The sequence below is a fragment of the Cotesia typhae genome, unplaced genomic scaffold (genome assembly GCF_013202065.1).
Source record: "Cotesia typhae breed Kobodo isofemale line unplaced genomic scaffold, CoteBio_Ctyphae contig_22, whole genome shotgun sequence".
NCBI classification, from domain to species: domain Eukaryota; kingdom Metazoa; phylum Arthropoda; class Insecta; order Hymenoptera; family Braconidae; genus Cotesia; species Cotesia typhae.
Window position 1 is genome coordinate 2251031 of NW_027423728.1, and position 20304 is coordinate 2271334.

Below are 20304 nucleotides of genomic sequence, written 5' to 3' on the forward strand. Positions count from 1 at the left end.
TATCCGAATAATATTACAGAAACAATTTCGGTTTCTAATAAAAATTGCATCAGTGAATTTCAGAATGTACGAACGGTGTGATAAATCATAAAAAAATTAACGTTTTCCAAAAAATACGCAAATTGTTCTCGGCAATTTTTTCAATGGCGCTTACTGGATTTTACTAGTCAAGCAGCAACTTCATAAAGAATCCTTTTGGTCCAATATTTTGCACTTTTTTAATTAAATAAATATTGTTGATAAATGAAAAAAAATTATTCATGTTCTCCAATTCAAATTGGGATTATAAGTTTTTATTAATTAAACGAAAATTTATATTTTATTAAAATATTGATAGGACTTGAAACTGATCTTCTGAATTCTTCATAGCAAATAAAAAATATTAGAGATCAATTTCATTTTCGATAAAGATCGCATCAATAAATTTCAGAACCCATAAGCAATATGATTATAGTTATTCTAAGATAATAATTTTTCAAACGCAATTACAAGTCGACAATTTTCTGACTGGAATTTACTGGATTATAACAGTGAAGCAGGAGTTCCACATAGAATAACTTCTTCATGTTCATTAGATAAGTCTCATATATAACCATAAATCCCTAATCTTTGGTCATCCGCTTAAAGTACATATTTCTTCACGTAAGAAATTCCAGTTATATTTTATTACAAAGTGACATGGCCATTTCATATAACAACCTATATTTTCTTATAAGTATGATAATTGAATTTATAACTGGATCGACAGATAAATTTCCATAAAAACTCACAATGAGATTGGATTTTAAAAGTATGAATTGTGTTTTTGTCGCAGGAAGTCCTAACTAATTTTTTTACATCCCATAGCATGTGCTAGTCGGTAATCCTTTTAGAATCTCATGAACAAAATTATCTGTTATCGGTTAATCCTTATACATTTCCGAGTTATTGCTTATAAGGAATTACTTGTTGATTTCTACATTCTTATTCATGGTTATTACCGATGAGGAACGATAAATTACCTAATGTTGAATATCCTAATAGGAATCCATTTATTCCTTAACAGGAATGACGGATAAGCTCTTAAGCTTGATGAGGCTACCTATAACGAACATTACAATCTCATAAGTCAATTCCATATTAAATTCATGTGTTTACCAAACGCATTAAAATTTCATTCATTCTCATTCAAAAATAAGTTGTATGTGGATTTCCTTTTACGTTTTGATTGATTGCAAACTCTGTTGTATCTGGAAAATTTTTGCTCCAGATAGGCCAGATGAAAACCGATACGATTCCTATAGTATTTTATAAGTTTTTAATGGACATTTTCGACAGGGACTACAGTAATATATACTTTATAAATTTTCACTTTTTCAGCATAACTGAAAGAAAAAAATCACACTCAATAAACGATTAACAAAATTTTTAAATAAAATGGACTTCATCTTTATTTTAACAGTTTAGTTGTAGCAATATAATTTTTATATTATTGCGTTTAATTACTTATTTCATTCATGACTCTTTGATCTTCGTCGACAAAAGTAACCCGATGTTGTCTTCATAGCATCTCTTGGACGACCTTTGAGTTTGATAGGTGACGATAGAATTGGAGTACCATGATCAAGATCATTGTTTTTCTCTTCTTCCAGAACTAATTGTACTCCATGTTTCTGATTCCACTTTTGCTTTACAGATTTTAATATTTCAAGTTGAGCATTAAAGTCAGAATCGCTCGATTGTACCATAATTTTCACGATGTCATTGCAATACTTTTGAGCTATTTGTAGTTTTTCATGAGGTGAATATTTTTGAGGACAAGATAAAGATATAGCGGCATCGTTCGGCAGTTCATTCATATTAGTATTGTCTTCCATACCGAATAAAAATGTTGTTCTTAAATCAATGTTGTTTGTGTTTTCACATTTTAACCACTTTTTATCACATAATTCGGGACAAAATAAACTTAAATTGAAATATTTTCGCACTGTTAGTATATGTGCACAAGGTAATTTCCAGCTGCGCCGAAAATAACAAATACAATCAGTTGCCGAAGAAGTATGCGGATGATCGTTTACTAAAATTTTACAAGTTTTTTGATTATCACAGCTTTCAATTACTTTAATATTCTTAAGTTTTTTTAATTCTTCGGTTAATTGTTTTACAGCTATTTTTGTTAATATTGCTGCATAATCATTAAAAAACTCATCTAAATGATGGTTGATGTTTAGTTTTCTTAAACCATCTATCGCACATAACAAACTGGTCTCTTGTTTTGATGAACGGACTAATTCGAAAAAATTTATTGCGAATTCGCACAAGGTCGAAAAGCGATTACAAAGAGTTTTAATTTGTTTGTTTGTGCTTTCGACCAAATTATTGGTTACGCTTCCGTAATTTACTTCAGCTATTCCAAATAGTGTCCATTCATCTCGATTTTTATGCCAGTTGATATTAAAATATTCAATCACAGAACTTGGTGCCGAGCTGATAAATCTTTCGTAAACTGAATTGTATCGACTTTCCCACTTGGCATATGCCAATTCGCGTAATAATTTAAAACATCTGCATCTTTCTTCATGATCTAATTTTAGAACTTTCAATTGCTTATCGAAACTTTTCAATGTGTGGAACAAACATAGTAAAAATTTAATGCCCGGAAAAACCGCTTCAAAAGCTTTTCTTTCGGTTAAATCTTTATCGGTCATAATGCATTTTGTATTTTGACAAGCTTTGGAATTATTTTCTCGAAAGGTTTTTGCGATCCACTCCAATACATGTGCTGTTTCAGATGCAGTTATTGCTACACCGCCGATTTCACCTCTTCCATTCCCATTTTGTACGAGCAATAAATACAGTGTATATCTTAAGTTGAAGAGCTTGTACGTTCCGTCAACGAATAAAATTTCCGGCCAATTGGTGACTGACTTTTGCATGTCAGAATTTGTAAAAACAATGCTTCAAATTCGTTTCTGTCACTTGCTTTTACTTTTGTAATGCAACCTGAAAAAATACATTTATATGTTAGTATTTAATATTATTACTATCATATATAATTATGATTATAAAGAGTGAGTTTTTGTCTAACAAAGTTGAAGAAGTGATAAATCTTTTAACTTTCTATGTATGTAGATTTCTATGAAATCTACTAAAAATTTCATAATTGGCATAGCAGAATAGAACATAATTTTAAGAATATACATATGATTTAGTACTGAAATTGAAGCTTATTTCAAAAGCTTTCAGATGCATTTTACAGAATTTCAATAAGTTATCCCATTCAAAAGTTATTCGAGTAAGAAAGTGACGAAATATGAATTTTTATGATTTTCAAAATTTTGAAATCCTCGTATTTCTAAATTACTTGACCGATTAAGCTCATATTTGAACTTGACTTTGGTATTTATCTGTAGAATAAGTATGTTGAGTTTGGTAGGGATCCGTTGTAAATTTGCGACGCTATCGTCCTGACAAGCCGCGTTATAACCCATATATATATATAAATACATACATATATAAACTTTTGAACCATATGCATTTTCTGAATTAGCTTGACGAGCTGAGTCGAAATATAGCAAAATTTTTCAAAAGTTCCGTCATGAGGACCAATGCAATAGTTAGATTTCTATGAAATCTAATAATAATAATAATAATAATAATAATAATAATATAAAAATATTTATCTAGAATTATATCAAGTATTAAAAATATCTTTATTTAAAAAAAAGAGATATTTACCATATTTATCATGTAAAAGTTGCTGAAATGTTCTTAAATTATTACCATCAAGACTTCTTTCAGACTGAGTAATATTCGAAATATCTTTGCTTGTGAGAAGAATACCATATTGATCTCTAATTTTATTCCTTATCATTTTGGGTTTGCTTTTTAACCTAATATATTCAATAACCTCTTCTTTCAACTCAGGTGGTAATCGCCGTCGTTCTGGTAAAGCGTTTGCTAATTGCTGAAACAAATTTTTTTTAACGTCAGAAAATCCGAAATTGCATTATAAAATACAGTAAATTCTCATTAAATGAACTGTACCGACTATCACATTTTTTAAAGCTGAGACGATAGAGTGACAAATTCGCGTGAGAACGACAGAAAAATCAACACAGAAAAGATGATTAAAATAATAATTTTGAATTTAGAAGTTGATAACGGGTTGATTTGAATATCCTTGTTAATAAAATTCATATTAGTTAAATTTTTTTTGTGAGTTGTCTACCAGGATGCCAAGGCGTAGTATACCAACTGTAAGTTTTATACTCTATAGCTTATTAATTAATAACGCTCTCAAGCGTTTTCAGATAACTCTCTTTATTATTAATTTTCTACACTTATTATTTACTAAATAGTATGTAACTCATTGAATATTCTTATAAATAAAATGTAATTATTTATAAATATTGTATTATTAGTATACGAACAAATATCCTTGATTTTATTTAGTAATAAGTAGTTTAATAAGCACACCGCGTGCCCGGTGAGTTTTGTCCGCGCTTGAGATTACGGTAATTATAATCTTATTATTAATGATTGTATATTATATTTGTTTCTTAACCCTGCTCGCTGATCACTTGGCACGGGGATCAAGGAGAGGTGTTATAATGGTGACATTAGAAGCGATCATTAATGTTGTGTTAAATTAATGAGTGTTGTATTTAACATGATTTTATACTGTGTCATTTACCATGACTCCCAAGAAAACTTACCTTACTATTTGCCGGATGATTGAGATGATTGAAATTTGTGTTAAATATTTCTAAAACATATTCTCCATTTTTCTGAACCATATGTAACTGTATGTACGATGGACACTCATGATTAAAGGTGCTATAAAATATATTAAAAATAATGTTATAAAATTTTTCGGTGAAAGTAAGGTCGTTCATATATATGTAGCAATATATAGCTATAAAAAATCTTATTAGAGTTAAAATAGTTTTCAATACGTAACAAATTAATACATCCACATGCACATAACAATTTTTTTTTCATGTTGAATATTATTCACGTTCTATTATTATTATTAATATTTTAATTGTTTTCAATATTATTATTATCAACCAAAACTATTATTATCTTCCGTAGCATTTTTACGAGTTACCAAAGTTGAAGTATTACGTTTAATAAATTTCGATCCGCATTCGGTTAAGGCTAACCCAGAAGCAATTAAAGAGTATGATCGGTTAAGAAAATCTTATATAATTGATCTTCGAATCATTATAATTACAAAAACACGTTGGTCTAAATTAGGGGATTCAATTTGGAGAGTCGAAAAATATTTTGATTAAAGTGAACAACATAATACAATAAAAACAAAGTCATGTATTGATTTATTGAAATTTCACGGCATAGAAAATTCCGAAGGTGATTTTAGCTGTGTCAATTCTATTCTTCAGTGTATTTTTCATAACAAAATTATTCAGTTATTATTAGAAAACGATCATAAAAATGCTGTACTCAGTATAAATTATGCAAATTATTTGATATATATATATATATATATATATATATATATATATATATATATATATATATATATATATATATATATATATATATATATATATATATATACGAATAATAAAACAATATTGAAATCTACATTGATAATAGAGAAAACATGCAAACACATAGGTATTGATGATGGAACGAATCTATTTATAGTATTATCTACTTGACTTAGTGAAAATGAAGATATAAGTAAATTAGTGCAATACGAACTATTATATACTGATTGTTGTAAATCCTGCAATTGTATAAGTACATATACATTTGTCAATAATATTCTACCTCTTTTGAAACTGAGAGTAGCACGAATGTTTTTGAATTACAAGAATTAATCAGTAAGCTATATGGACATTGGTTTATTACTTTAAAATTGTGTAATAGATACCAAAAAGGACAGGAAACGCATCGTAAAATTACATTTAATTCCTGTCAACAAATAATAATCCGAACAAAAACAGTTTCACTGTAAATAATTGCGCCAAGTACACGTTCACAACTATTGATTTCCAAAAAAAACCAGCTAAAATTTTTCACTTTACAAAAAGATGTAAAATAAAAAAAAAGACCAAGTAGCCGTTATGATTTTCAATAATTGAAAAAATTTTGTGGCAAATTGAACAATTGAAAACAATTTTTTAACGTACTTGGCGCGTCATTGAGTACCCCAAATTTTTTTCTATGTATTGTAAATGATTTAAGAATTTCACTAAAACGAATTATTGATGTCACTTATGGCATTTATACTTATTAAATAAATATATAATTGAGTATAATTATTTTTCCTTATATGTACTACAATAGAAACCATATATTTGTTACAACATTACCTGGTATTGCGTTTTTTTTGTTTTTCTTGGTCTGACGTTTTTGTTCCGGGACCATATTTACATTTATAATCAATCCGTCGATAACGTAATTTATTTATTATATCGCTAATTTCTAAATCGCATAAATTAGTTTTTTTAAAATATGATGGATATAATTTGTTCGATCTTAAACTTGTGTATAGTTCCCCAGTAATATCAGTCACTCTTGTCATATAATGTATTAAATCAGCATAAGACTTAAAAGTATCTCCTACTTTCAACGGATGTTGATCAGGATTCATAATTGAAAACCGATGAAAACTTAAGTTAATTAATCAATATCAATTTAAAGATATCAAGGTAGAATTCTAATAATCGAATTAGTTTTTATATGCATAAACAATATAAAAAAATAATAATGTCGTTTAAAAGATATATATTGCGACGTTGCGTACAACCGAATGATTGGCTTCACAGTATGAACATCAGTATAGACAATAGGTTTCATATTACAAAAGACGTTAAAATACGGAATCATTCGTGCTTAATAATCACGGAGATTCGTGATGGCATGTCAATCACAGATATCCGTTGCTATAATCTCAGTCACAGATATCCGTTGCTGTAAGCTCAGTCACGAATATACGTGACAGCCTCTTAATCACAGATATCCGTTGCTGTAATCTAAATCACAGATATCCGTTGTTGTAAGCTTCAAACCACGGAAATACATGACTTGAAAAAGCATTAATCCGTTAAAGTTTTAATTCTATAATTATTAAATTTTAAACAATACCGCAAATCACTAAAAAAACACTTTACTGAAATCTAAATAAATGTATTGTTATAGAATCTTTAAAAATACAAATATTTAATACAAAAAAAGATTAAAAACAATTGTAATACGGTCATCTTGATAACTATATGTTTAATACAAATCTGCATCATATATTTCAGTAATTAAAATACTTCAGAAGTATCAGTTGTTTCAGCACAATGCTATGTCTACTCAAAACTTCCCTATTATAAGCCACCTCTGTATACTCAAACGGATTTATTTTTTTAATAACTAAAAATTTTTCTTTTATAAACTCTGATACAAAATTTTTACAAATATTCCGAACAACTTTTGATTGAAAAACCATAATTTATTTTCTAATCGAAAGCGACAAATTGCGTTTGAACTATTTTATTTTTTAATAATAGATTCAAATTGAATGTAATACCGGAAGTGAAATAGTTGAATATGTATATACAAGTTATCGATGTGACTTTGAACATACAGAAATAGTTTTACCGACTGAGTCGTATGCTTAACACATACAAGAAATCTTTAGTTTGTATTTTAAAACTTGTCGTTCGTATCTTCACACTCGTTAATGAGTTTTCATTGTTGTATGTGCTAAAAGATCAAAAAATATTTTAATAACCGAATGTTCTAAAAGTATTTAATTATTTTTATGTGAGTATATGTATCAAATATCTATGAATATAATATTATTTTTATTGAATAAATAAGTTTATGTATAAAATCTGTCATATGTACTCATATAAAAATGATTTTTAAAAATAGGGTTATTAATGAACATATGGCGGAAACATCAAAAATATTCTGGGTCGGCAAAGCCTATATGTCTGGACAGGCGTTTGAGGACGAGGTAGCCCACTATGAAAAAACAACTAAATACACATTTGGAAAAGGAAGATCCACGTCGATGGCCAATTATTGCCGAAAAATAATAGTACAAAAAAATATAATGAAGAGAATGTTTTTAGTAAATTTCCGATGTATGATTATACCATGGCATGTTCTCAGGGTGGCGTCTTTGTCTCAAAGGGACAGGGGATCCGAGACATAAAGTAAGTAACCAGCGTGTGTAATTATGGCTAAGTAAAATGAATAAATAAATAACTTCAGAATGGGTCGAATGTAAAGAAAAGTTATATTTTTAGGGTACCAAAATTATTATTTTGATAATCTTAAATTTAATAATAAAAATATTTTCAGGTCTGGCAAAGTGAACTGCCAAGTCAAACTTACGGCGAGATTTGACGTTAAAAAAATTAATGATTATAAAAATTGGTACGGAACTCACAACCACGATCCAATATTTAAAAAAGAAAAAAAAACAGAATTATCAAAAATAAATAACGACCAATTAAGTGTTTCATCTAATGAAAACGATGGAGAGGCTGATAATTTAATAGATGCTGATAACTATTCACATGATGGTGAAGAGAAGAAAAAAATTACAAAGTAGAAGATTTATTGAGGAAAATAAAGACAAACATACTAAGTGATAAAAAATTAGCAATAGAAAAATTAATCATTTGGAGATATTACACAAAGATCTTCAGAATTGCATAAGTGATAGTTCGGAAGATGAAAATAACATTGTCAGACCAAATCAGGCTGTTGAAAAATTGACAACAACGTCAGAAGCAAAAACAGAGCACGCTGAAGATATTGATATCAACGATATACCTATTGTCTTAGTCGATAAAGATGTAAATACCAACATAGACATAATCAACTTACAGCCGAGTACAAGCCGAGGTAGACCTAAATTAAAAAATCGACCTCCAGTTGGTTTCCAACACTTGAAATTTGTTAAAATTTTGCACGTAGAAAAAGAAAATCAATCTCCAGCTGCTACTGCTTTGACTGTTTCTACTGCTCGATCGGAGGATACCAAAATCTTGGATTGTTCTACTGTCTGTTTCCCTACAATACCTACTACGACTAGTTCAATTGAACCTGAAATAAATGATGATGTTATTCAATCTCAGGCTGGCTCTCTAGTGGACGTTCGATTGGCTAATACCAATCAAGATGACATTCCAATGGAAACTAGACTTATTGATGACAATGAAGGTCAATATATTTCTTCTGCTACTTCTACAACTATCACTGCAGAAGACACGGCTGCTACTACTTTGACTGTTCCTACTGCTCGATCAGAGAATACCAAAATCTTGGATTGTTCTACTGTCTGTCTCCCTATAATACCTACTACGACGAGTTCAATTGAACTTGAAATAAATGATGATGTTATTCAATCTCAGGCTGGCTCTCTAGTGGACATTCGATTGGCTAATACCAATCAAGATGACATTCCAATGGAAACTGGACTTGTTGATGATAATGAAGGTCAATCTGTTTCTTCTGCTACTTCTACAACTATCACTGCAGAAGACACGGCTGCTACTACTTTGACTGTTCCTACTGCTCGATCGAAGAATACCAAAATCTTGGATTGTTCTACTGTCTGTCTCCCTATAATACCTACTACGACGAGTTCAATTGAACCTGAAATAAATTATGATGTTATTCAATCTCAGGCTGGCTCTCTAGTGGACATTTGATTGGCTAATACCAATCAAGATGACATTCCAATGGAAACTGGATTTGTTGATGATAATGAAGGTCAATCTGTTTCTTCTGCTACTTCTACAACTATCACTGCAGTAGACACGGCTGCTACTGCTTTGACTGTTCGTACTGCTCGATCGGAGAATACCAAAATCTTGGATTGTTCTACTGTCTGTCTCCCTATAATACCTACTACAACGAGTTCAATTGAACCTGAAATAAATGATGATGTTATTCAATCTCCGGCTGGCTCTCCAGTGGACGTTCAATCTACTAATACCAATCATGGTCTTAATAAAAAATTGATACAGTTTTTGAGTTTATTAATTTCTCAAGACTTAGTTTCTGCCGTCGTCGAGAAAAAATTAACTATTAAAAAAAAGGATTTAATAAAATTAAATCCGTTATCAGATGCTGTCCCATATGTATTCGATGATTTACCGGAAATAAATGGTTACTTTGAAGCACCAGCACTTAGAACATTGAAAACGGCAATAAAGAGAAAAATTAGCAAAGGTTCATGGACTTGTGAATCTTGTAAAAAGTTAATCAAAGAAGAAATAGAGGCCAGTACAATGTGTGACGATTGCTGGTACTGGTTTCACAATAAATGCGAAGCTGTTCCTAAAAAGCTCCGAAAGTCGATCAAGTGGTACTGTAAAAAATGCCGCTCTAAGTAATTAATTTTTTTATTTACTATATTATTTACTTATAATAATTATATTCTTAATATTATGTTTTTTTATATCTGGTCAGTCTTTTTTAAATCAATAAGCTATTTAATATTTGTTGTTTAATAATTTTTTTGATGTTTATTAAAATATTTACTTAAAATAATTATATCACTAACTTTGTCTTTTTTTTTTAATATCTAATATATTTCATTTGTATGAGCTTTTAAATCAATAAACTATTTAATTATTGTTGTTTCATAAAATGGCTTGTTTAATCTTCTTAATTAGTCATATCCGTTACTGTAAGTTCAGTCACGGATATCCATATTGCTGTAAGCTTCTCTATCACTGATATCCGTTACTGTTAGTTCAGTCACGGACGACCATTGATATCACCTTTTTTATCACAGCTATACCTATCAGTGTATCGATTAAAAAATTTATTTTTAATTTTGCCGACTAAATAAATTATAATAGTTCTTTCCGTAGCTATGACAGAAGTTCTGACACTTTCTCCACAAGAGAACAAACATCTGCTGCGCAGAAATTGAGAAAGCTTACAGTGAGATTTCCAGGAGTTTCACGCTAAACTGCGAGCTTTTTTAAAAGTTAACTGAATATTTCTTGAGTTTAATTGATTCTTGTGCAGAAAATTAATGTTCTGTGCATTAAATTATGATCTTAAGTTTGCCTCAAGTTAATTTTAAGACGAATATACTGTGGAATGTCTGAAGAGAGGAAGAAATAATGAAAAAATAATGAAAAATTTTTCTAAATTAGGTTTTATTATTTATTATTTGAAATTATTATAAACTCAAAACCTTCGCAGACTGAATTTATACATTTTGTAGATAACTGATAAATAATGTAATATCTACTTACAGTTTCATAATGTAGAAAATTAAGTTAAAATTTCTTTCCAGCTAAAAAAATATTTTTACAATTGTACATGTACTCAAAATTCAAATTGCGCGCGCTAATAAATATGTATATTTATTTTAGGGGTTTAATTATAAATAATAACATTTAGAGGTATTTATTTAAAACATTTATTATGGAAATATCCATAACTGTCTTAATACACCTTGAAATTGTTGGAGTCACGGAACATGTGCTGCTGCCCGTGTCTCCATTATTTTACAGTCACGGATAAAATCTCATGAATGTCTCGTTTTGAAATTACAGCCACGGATATTCTAGGGATATTGTTACGACCACGGAAATTTTCCCGATGGAGAAACTAGGGTACAATTCGTGATTTTTTCAATTTTGCAGGCACGGATATCATCCGTGGAGCGTAAACGTTTGATTTTCCGACGAGCATAAACTTGTTTCCGTGATTGTAGTTGTATCCACGGATGCAAATAATTTTCCTTCCTCCGTGTTTACTACATGTCCGTGACTTTAGCTTCATCCGTGGAGCGTGTCAATAGACACTTCGAAATTTTAAACTCCATTTTCACTATTTTCAGTGAATTCAAAATGGCGCTGGGTGCCGGAGGTATTTCATTTTAATTACTTTTATTACTTTTATTATGTTAATAAATATGACAAACAAACGTGTCATGATTTTAATTATAATTTTAATAAAATATTAATATTAATGTTTTATTACAGACATAAAATTTTGCATTACTTTAATTAGTTTTAGAAATTTTTATTCAAAACTTGTAACCTAGAAATTATTCATTGTTGTCATTCGTTAAAATATATTTTTTTAAGTGACTGATGTTTTTTTTAATTTTTGTTAAGCAATAACAAATTGTTATAATTACAGGAAGGTTGATAACATTCGCTGGTGTCTTGCAGCAGAAAATAACATCCAATTATTCTCTTTTGTGTCCGTTGACACAAGTCAGAAATTATGCGGCTCGTAAAGGAACGAGAGAACGTGCTAAGAAGAAGAAAGTCAAGAAAGAAGTCGTTAAAAAAGTATTCATTCCTGAGAACAAGCGTGTCAAGAAAGAGTAAGCATTATTTTGTGTTCAGAGTTTAAGATCACTGGGTACAAAAGTTATTTAGTTGAAGTAGATATGATCATCAATTGGCATGTTTTAAAAATTTTTAAATTACAGGGAAATTATACCTTTTAATCTAATATATAACGAAGACTCGAAAAAGAAAGAATCGATAGATGATGTGTGGTTCGAAAGCATTTATAAAAGAAAAATCTATTCTTTTAATGAAGCTGTCGAGTGTCATCGTGACACTCATCATCCATCACGGTATGACGCTCCCAATGCATTTATTGAGGCATTCATAGAAATTAATATGCAGGTATTGCTTAACATTTTATATTATCAGTCGCATGATTATTTTCACTAGAGAGATTTTATAATATTTTATGAATTTTCAGAGTGAGAAACCTACTAAGTTAATGGAAAAGTTTTCCAGAAGCGTTAACATGCCACATATTTTTGATCATGGAGAAAAAAGAAATGTGATTGCTTTTGCTAAAACAGAAGAGATCAAGAATTTGGCCCTAAATGCTGGGGCAGAGGTTGTTGGCGGCAAAGAAATTATTACCCAAATTCAGGTCAGTTTTTTCTTTATTTATTTTCATTTTCTGACTAAATATTTGAATAATTTTTGTTATGTTTACAAAAATTTACAAGCTTTTAATTAAAATAATTGAATATATTTTTGTCAAAACATTGGGAACATTTGATATTTGATCATAAATTATTATGATTATACACAAATTTAAGAGAGTGATTTATAAATTGGATATTTTTTTACTATTTATAATAATTCTGAAGTTAGCCGTCAGCTGTCAATTTTAAAAATTTTAATAACAAATCAATTACAATAAAAAAATGCTTCTAAAAATTTTCACTTATAATTTTTCTTAGTTTTTACATGTGAAACTTTTTAATTAATTATTTTTTTTTTTTTTTAATAATTGCATTATTATAACATTTAAAAATAATTTTTAATGTCTGCCAACTTCAGTGTCATTATTTATATCGTATTTTTAATTAATAAATAATTAAATAAATTATAAATGAAAGGTACAATTTAGCAATTTTAAAATAGATTTTTGAATTTTGGAAAAAAAAAAAATTTTGTTTAAGCGTTTATTTTTGATATCCAATTTGTACGAAAGTCTTTATAAATTTCGCGCCAAACTGGTGCTAACCGAGTAGTTCGTAAAAATACCACCAGATGACGCCACAAAATCCGTTAGTTTGTCGCACGTTAGATAACGAGAAGCAGTGCTAGAGAGCAAGTATAAGGTTTTGAAAGAATTTACAGGAAAAAATAATAAAAAAATACAAATAGATCTACTTCGATTTTTATTAATTAAAATTAATCGAGAAAGAAAGTAAATCATGGATTTTAAAAATAATTTCCTCTGATTTAAACGAATTTTTTAAAAATATACATACATCAATAAATTTTCAGTTAAAACAATGTTTATGAAAATTGTTGTTTATTAAATTTTTTTTTTTTCAACAATAATTCATCCACAAATGTCTCAAATAATTAAAAAATATTCATGGATTTTTCAAGAATTTTAAATATTGAAAGATTGATTGATTTGTTTTTTGGCTATAGACCGGCGAACTTTTAGCGAACGATTTCACTGCCGCAGTTGCGCATCCAGAAATAATGGTCGACTTAACTGTCGTGAGAGGTCTACTGAAAAGAAAGTTCCCCAATCCTCGTAATGGTAAATTTCTTTACATTATTTATCATCGAATTACAATATTTCACAACTTAACACCATCGATTTCATATGTAAGGTACCTTGGGACTCGATTTAGCCGATATGATCAAGAAAATTCTCCATGGTATCAATTATACTGTAAATCCATACGAAAGACAGCCTCAGCTCGGTATTATTACTGCCCCGATTGGAACTGTAAGTGTCTTTGAACTAAACTTTTCATTAATTCATCAATCATTCAATTGAATACGATTGTATTTTTTGATACTATAGTTGAGTATGGACACCAAACAACTGGAAGAAAATTTCATTGCTCTGGTCAAAGATGTTGAGTCTGTAAGGCCAAAGCGGGAGGGTGACTTTGTTTTCAGGTAAAATAAATTTAATAAGAAAATCAGATCCGCTTTATAACTTTTGAAATTGTTTAAAATTTCTATTTTCTTCCGGCCACATTGTTTTAGACAAAAAAAAAAACCATCGGCTTGCTTTCCTTGTATTTTTTTATAAAATTATAAAAACTCCTATAGAATTATCTTGATTAGTTTTTAAAAAGTGTGCCGCTAGAGCAAAAAGTACCGCGGGCTTACGTCAAATAGTTTTTTTAGAAATATCTGTAGTAAATACTTAGAATATTTCTTCGTTATAAAAAACATGAAGTCGGTAACCGGTAAATAAAACAATTACCAATTAACAATAGTTGAAATAATTGTATATTTTTTTAGAACATCATTAAAGAGTCCACCAACCACAGAGTCGTTAAAAATACCCTTAGAACAGTATCTAATGGACGTAAAGCCCAATGACGCTGAGGACTCTGATGAAGAAGACGAAGCTGTAATTTCGAATACCGTTTAATTGTCGTCATTAATTAATTTTTTAGATATACAATAAATATTGAAGAATTGTTTAAATAATTTTATATCTTAAACCTCGCACCGTAAGATATCCTTTACTATTCCTACTATTTATTTATTATTTATTAATTTCAGCCTGACGGCCTCGAAATTGAACTTGGTTCCTTACATTAGTTTTACAATGTACTTTGTGCTTATATACTAATATCTTTACTATTTATTACTGTTATTAGAAAGCTTGAGTGTCCATTGATTCTTAGTTTTATCTTAAACTTATTACCTGAAAATTTTATTAATTAAATAAAATAAAATAAAATAAACTCAATTAAATTAATTAAACTATTACTACTATTAATATTACTATTATTACTATTAGTTATTTATTTAAAAAATTATACAGCGTGACTGAAACTTAAACTCCTATGGAAGAGTACCTGTTGATGTTTGTCCTTTTAAAAGTTAATATTGTCGGTCGAACAGGTCGTGAGCGAGTGAACGGTGGATGTGCGTAAAAAGGGATACAGCTAGCCGATGAATCTGGAGAAAGAAAGATATAGCACACTACAGAAGTAAAGTGAACTGAAGACCGAAGAACGTAAAGGAGAATGGAGAATGATTGCTCTATAGCATCAAGTAAAGGTGGTATCAAGTAGAGGGGCAACAACTGCTTACCTGCCGGTCTCGAGTTCAGTCGTTGTCTGCCAGGTTTTAAAATCACCGGTATCCTTATCCCGGTCTCTGCTCAAACACGATTTACACGTTACAATTACTTTACTCGCTATTTCGCAATTATTTTATTCCTGAGTTGTTTTTAAAAAAATTTTTTTTTCGTCGTTTTACTTAAACTGCGAATCGGTATCGTGCTTAACGCGAGTGTTTATTTATAATCAAAAAGTATTGTTTACTTGATTAAAAGTTATTTATTAATAATTACAAATGTTTAAAGTGTAAGTGATCAGTGATTTAGTGTGATTGTTATGACTGGTATGGTGCTATAAGCCTGATACTGAATATGCCGGTATCGTTAACTTGGAATTAATTGTTCATCAGTCATGGTAAGTCTATTTATTTTAATATTTTCATTTAAATAATATCAATACATATTTTATCTTTAAGGTTTCAGAATTTATATTTTTATTTATATCCGTGTATAAATAAAATAAAAAAAAAACCAAAGAAAAATAATTGTTGTGGTAGATCACCTTGAGCGTTTGCGCAGGATGTTTATTGCGATTGGTGTACACAAATGTATAGATAGATTTAAATTACTCGTTGCTGCTTGACGGTAAAAATAGATAACAGTAAAAATCAGTGATTCATTAATATATTAGACTTGGATTTTAACGTTTTCGCCAACTGTTCAAACTACATTAATAATCAGCAAATCCGAGTTATATTTTTAACAAAATACATATCTGTGACAATTGTGAGTAATTTGAATAATTTATTGCAAATAAAAAGATACGCTGTTACAATTTTTACTATGATCTATTTTTTTTTGCCATGTTGAATGCAACATATAGGGTCTTAGTAGTTTATTATATATTATGCCGACTGTATGTAATGTTTAATTTTTTATTTGGTGTACATATATTGGTTGTATGTGCGCAATGGTCCAGCTGAAAGTTGTAGCATCGCGATGAACCATCGACCCTCGCATAAATATCATGTTCGCAATGTTATCCGGCTAACTCTTATCGGCGTATGGTGTCCGGCGCGTGTCGTTTCCGTTCACATAGTCTCTTATACCTAACATATAGTTATGCATTATAAGTTATTACTTATAACTACAATATGTAAGTTATATCATATACATATATTTATAGAGAACAGAATAAAACATTGAGGATTAGGAATAATCGATAATAATAAATAATAAGTAATAAATATTTAATAATGAGTAATGAATATTTATTTATTTAAAAATAATAATTATAAGAAGATACATCTAATTAAATGTACAGATGACCAATAATTTTATTTTATTTTATCAACTTGAGACTTTTAATTTTTTTTTTAACATGGAATATATTTTAAAACCTGTACGACTACTCTTCATACGACTTTTATATGTACAGAGTATCGATCATCAATTATCCTGTATCGAACAGGAATATGTAGAATAAGCTTCGCTGTTTTATATTTATATTCACGCCGCTGTATATATTTTTTTTTTTTTTTTATATCAGTCGTTCAAGTCTTAGGTCATTCCGTTAAATTTCAATACTTTTATACGTTTCTTAATAATTATTAATAGTTGATATTATATCTTTACAATTTAATTAAAGTGTTGAAATAATTAATTACTCATTCAGCAAACAAACTTGTAGAATATTCAACTGTAAGAATTAGTTTTTTTTTTTTTTCATTTTTAAAAATTCCAAAATTTATCTGAGATAAATCTTTTCTATTAAAAAATTTCAAAATTGAAAAGAAAAATGATCTATTGAAATAATTTATTCAGTGTCATTGATAAATGATAAGCGGTTTCGTTTCGGTAGCAACTTTATTAATAATAATATAATAACATCCAATATATAATACAAGTTTTATGTAAGACTATTACATGGACCAGTATAATATAAAATAATAAACATATATATGTAAATATGATAGAAACAGCCATTGCATGAGCTCTTGCTTCGTATAGGTACCCAGCATCCAGCCATGCGTTGCAGATCGCAGTCAGAGAGTTAAGTACCAAAGCTAAGACATGAGTTGCTGGTCTATGAACTAATGCAAATGATATACCTGTAGGGCCACTGCGTCCTTAGCAATTCCACAGCTCGGTATAGTAGTCGTATCGATATACTTAATATGTGTGCTGGTAGTAGATGTATATATAATAGAATATATTGGATTATATGTACGAGGGTTATGTGTAATATACCCCGCAAAAGCAACAGCAACGCTCCAGTACTCGTATCGTGGCTTAGTTTCCCTTTCCGGATACACCAACGCACGGATACACTAATTGCATTATGATGAACGCCGTGACTGGAGTCTATACCGCTGCTAGATGAGATAGAATCGTGTTTCGGTCGGTGATTTTGCTGACGGGAACTCGAGTCTTATGTATATGTATACATACATACCACAGATAGATGTTCCATATCATCACGTATGATTGATTCTTATTGAGACTAATTTTTTTTTTCTTGAGATTAATCTAATGTTTGATTTATGCCACAATCTAATATTTCATCTTGGGTTTGAAAAATTTTTTGATTAATTATTTTATAAATTTTTACAATCCTTTAATACAATCCTTTTTTTTTTTTTTATTCATCATATCTAGTAAGTTTATTCAATTATTTCGATGATAAAATTTGTTTAACATTGCTGGGGCTCGAACTAAAGTCTTTGGGGTGTAAGTTTTGTGATTTTTGATCACTGCCAGGGTTAGAATGGGTAGTACAAGATTTAAAAGAAAAAATAATTTTAGAAATAGGACTAACAATTCACAATTAGAAAAAAATTTTATGATTAATTATTTAAGAGCATGGCTCATAATGCGAAGCAATTTTTTCACCTCCTGTTGGCAACTATCTTTATTGTTATTTTGTTATCTTGTTGGTTCAAGAAACTAATATAATTTGTGTACCATCAAACAGATAATTTAATGAAGACTAACTTTGCAGCTTTCAATAATTTATTTAATGCAATTAAAATAAAAAAATCATTAGATTAAACTAAAAATTTGTTTCCGTCAAGCAATAGAAAAATGTTCATATTTTTAGATTTTCTCAACTATTTTGTCATTTATTATTGAAAATGAACTGGTTACAAATTTTTTACAGATGATGAGTAAAAAAATTTTAAAATATTCCAATATCAAAGCATATAAAAGAATTTCAATTTTTAAAAAGAAAATTGTTCCGCAATTATTTAAGATTTCATGACTATTTTAATACTTTATGCAAATTAAAATTGATCAGCAAAAAAACTGATTTTTTCGCGTGTCAAAGATAGTTTAAATATTTTTACATGCATCAATAATTATTGTCAGTTTGAATAAACATTTAATTACAAAATAATTATGATAGAATTAAAAAAAAAAGGATACAAACTTATGAAATGTTTTGTTAGCTAAATAAAATATCGGTATAAATGAACTTATGAAAATAAACAAATAGCTTAATTATCAAATAAATAAACACAGTAAAAAATAAATAACCAATAATACTTCATGTTCATAAAATATAAAAGATCCTCGTAAAAAATGAATAAGTAACACGCAATAATCGAAATAAATATGAAAGTTAACGAAGTTATTGTTCGGTTTACAAATGCTGGTACATTACTAATATAATAAGAAGATATAGCAATAATAAATAAAGTTAAATAAAATAAACTACTCATGATCATGATAATTCAACTCTACCCACTTTAAAAATAATAATACTCTTGACAAACAACCGCGATTAGTATAGAGCATGTGAATGTGTTATTCTCATTCACAGCCCTTTGGTATCGCTAAAAAATTTTTAACCTACAGAATACGAGCTATTATAAATATATATATATATATATATATATGTATATAAACTTGTGTAATATATAAGTATAGTAATTTTCAGAGCGAAACCAGTAGACTATACTTGTCGTGCAACCTGCAACGCAGACTCCTAACGTAAAACGAAACAGAGTCTTAAAAAGTGCACGCACGCACCACTCTCATACACACATATATATATGCACTTACAATAATATTACATTGTGAATGTGCAAGTATATGTATGTTAAACTATCATTATCTACCTACAAGCTAATAAAATTATTTAACCACCTATTTAAATAAATTTTAAACCCGCTAATCGCTAAAAAGTCTATTGACACGGTAATTTATATTCAAATCTAAATTATATTAAATATATTATAAAAAATTTATTTTATACAGTCACGTATATTTTTATTACAGTAAATTACATATTTAAACGTTCATTACTCTCTGGCAAAAGATATGAGCTATGACTCTCACACCGTTTCACTGGTTAATGTTTAATTATTGTGAGCCGTAGGAAATCAAGCTTCCTCTCAAGTGCAAGGTAGCAAATAAAACGTTACACTTATTCATACCCTTTTCACTACTTCCTGTAAGGTATTATTGTTATTTTTGTCGTTCAACCAGGAATTTGTATTGTACTGAAAACTTTAAATAGCAGATTGAAAATTTTGATGGGGATAAATAGTTTTTTTTAGTGGTTTTCATGAATTTTTTAATTGGTCAGGAATGTATAGAATTGAATGAAATCGTGAGAATATTTTATAGATGTATTTAAGAAAATGTTGTAAAATTTTTGAAGAATTGCTGTGGAAATTGAAAAAGATTTCAGCTGATGCGCATTGAAGACCATTATCAGATTTAATTGTTTGTTTAACATTTTGGAGGCCACAATTTTAATCAGGAATCTTTTGTGTGTCTTTT

At 28.9% G+C, this 20304-nt stretch overlaps 3 protein-coding genes and 1 long non-coding RNA gene across 5 annotated transcripts in view; 2 read left to right on the forward strand and 2 right to left on the reverse strand.

Annotated features, from left to right (window-relative positions):
* Nucleotides 1-2824: 2824 nt before the first annotated feature.
* Nucleotides 2825-11593, reverse strand: LOC141524140 (uncharacterized). Of its 2 annotated transcripts, XM_074237811.1 has the most exons (4): nucleotides 11235-11593; nucleotides 4698-4818; nucleotides 3718-3946; nucleotides 2825-2982 (listed from the first exon to the last, which is right to left on the reverse strand). In XM_074237811.1, the coding sequence occupies exons 1-4, from the start codon at nucleotides 11240-11242 to the stop codon at nucleotides 2846-2848; spliced, it is 495 nt and encodes a 164-aa protein (XP_074093912.1). In that variant the 5' UTR covers nucleotides 11243-11593; the 3' UTR covers nucleotides 2825-2845. The 2 variants fall into 2 exon arrangements, with proteins under 2 accessions (XP_074093912.1, XP_074093911.1); XM_074237810.1 differs by lacking the exon at nucleotides 11235-11593 and having other exon boundaries at nucleotides 4698-5418.
* Nucleotides 11594-11721: 128 nt separating this feature from the next.
* On the forward strand, nucleotides 11722-14936 carry Mrpl1 (mitochondrial ribosomal protein L1). The gene is made up of 8 exons (XM_074237809.1): nucleotides 11722-11853; nucleotides 12130-12319; nucleotides 12428-12629; nucleotides 12709-12888; nucleotides 13911-14025; nucleotides 14099-14217; nucleotides 14296-14393; nucleotides 14745-14936. Exons 1-8 carry the CDS (start codon nucleotides 11745-11747, stop codon nucleotides 14875-14877), a joined length of 1146 nt encoding a protein of 381 aa, XP_074093910.1. The 5' UTR covers nucleotides 11722-11744; the 3' UTR covers nucleotides 14878-14936.
* A 417-nt stretch (nucleotides 14937-15353) lies between these two features.
* LOC141523884 (uncharacterized) lies at nucleotides 15354-15632 on the reverse strand. The gene is made up of 2 exons (XR_012478624.1): nucleotides 15549-15632; nucleotides 15354-15413 (listed from the first exon to the last, which is right to left on the reverse strand). It is a non-coding gene; the product is annotated as an uncharacterized LOC141523884 (long non-coding RNA).
* Cad99c (cadherin 99C) overlaps nucleotides 15595-20304 on the forward strand; it is a 117379-nt gene continuing 112669 nt past the window's right edge. Inside the window, exon 1 of the mRNA XM_074237450.1 lies at nucleotides 15595-15931. Coding sequence (XP_074093551.1) covers nucleotides 15929-15931 — 3 coding nt within the window. The 5' untranslated portion in view covers nucleotides 15595-15928. The remainder of the gene's footprint in view (nucleotides 15932-20304) is intronic.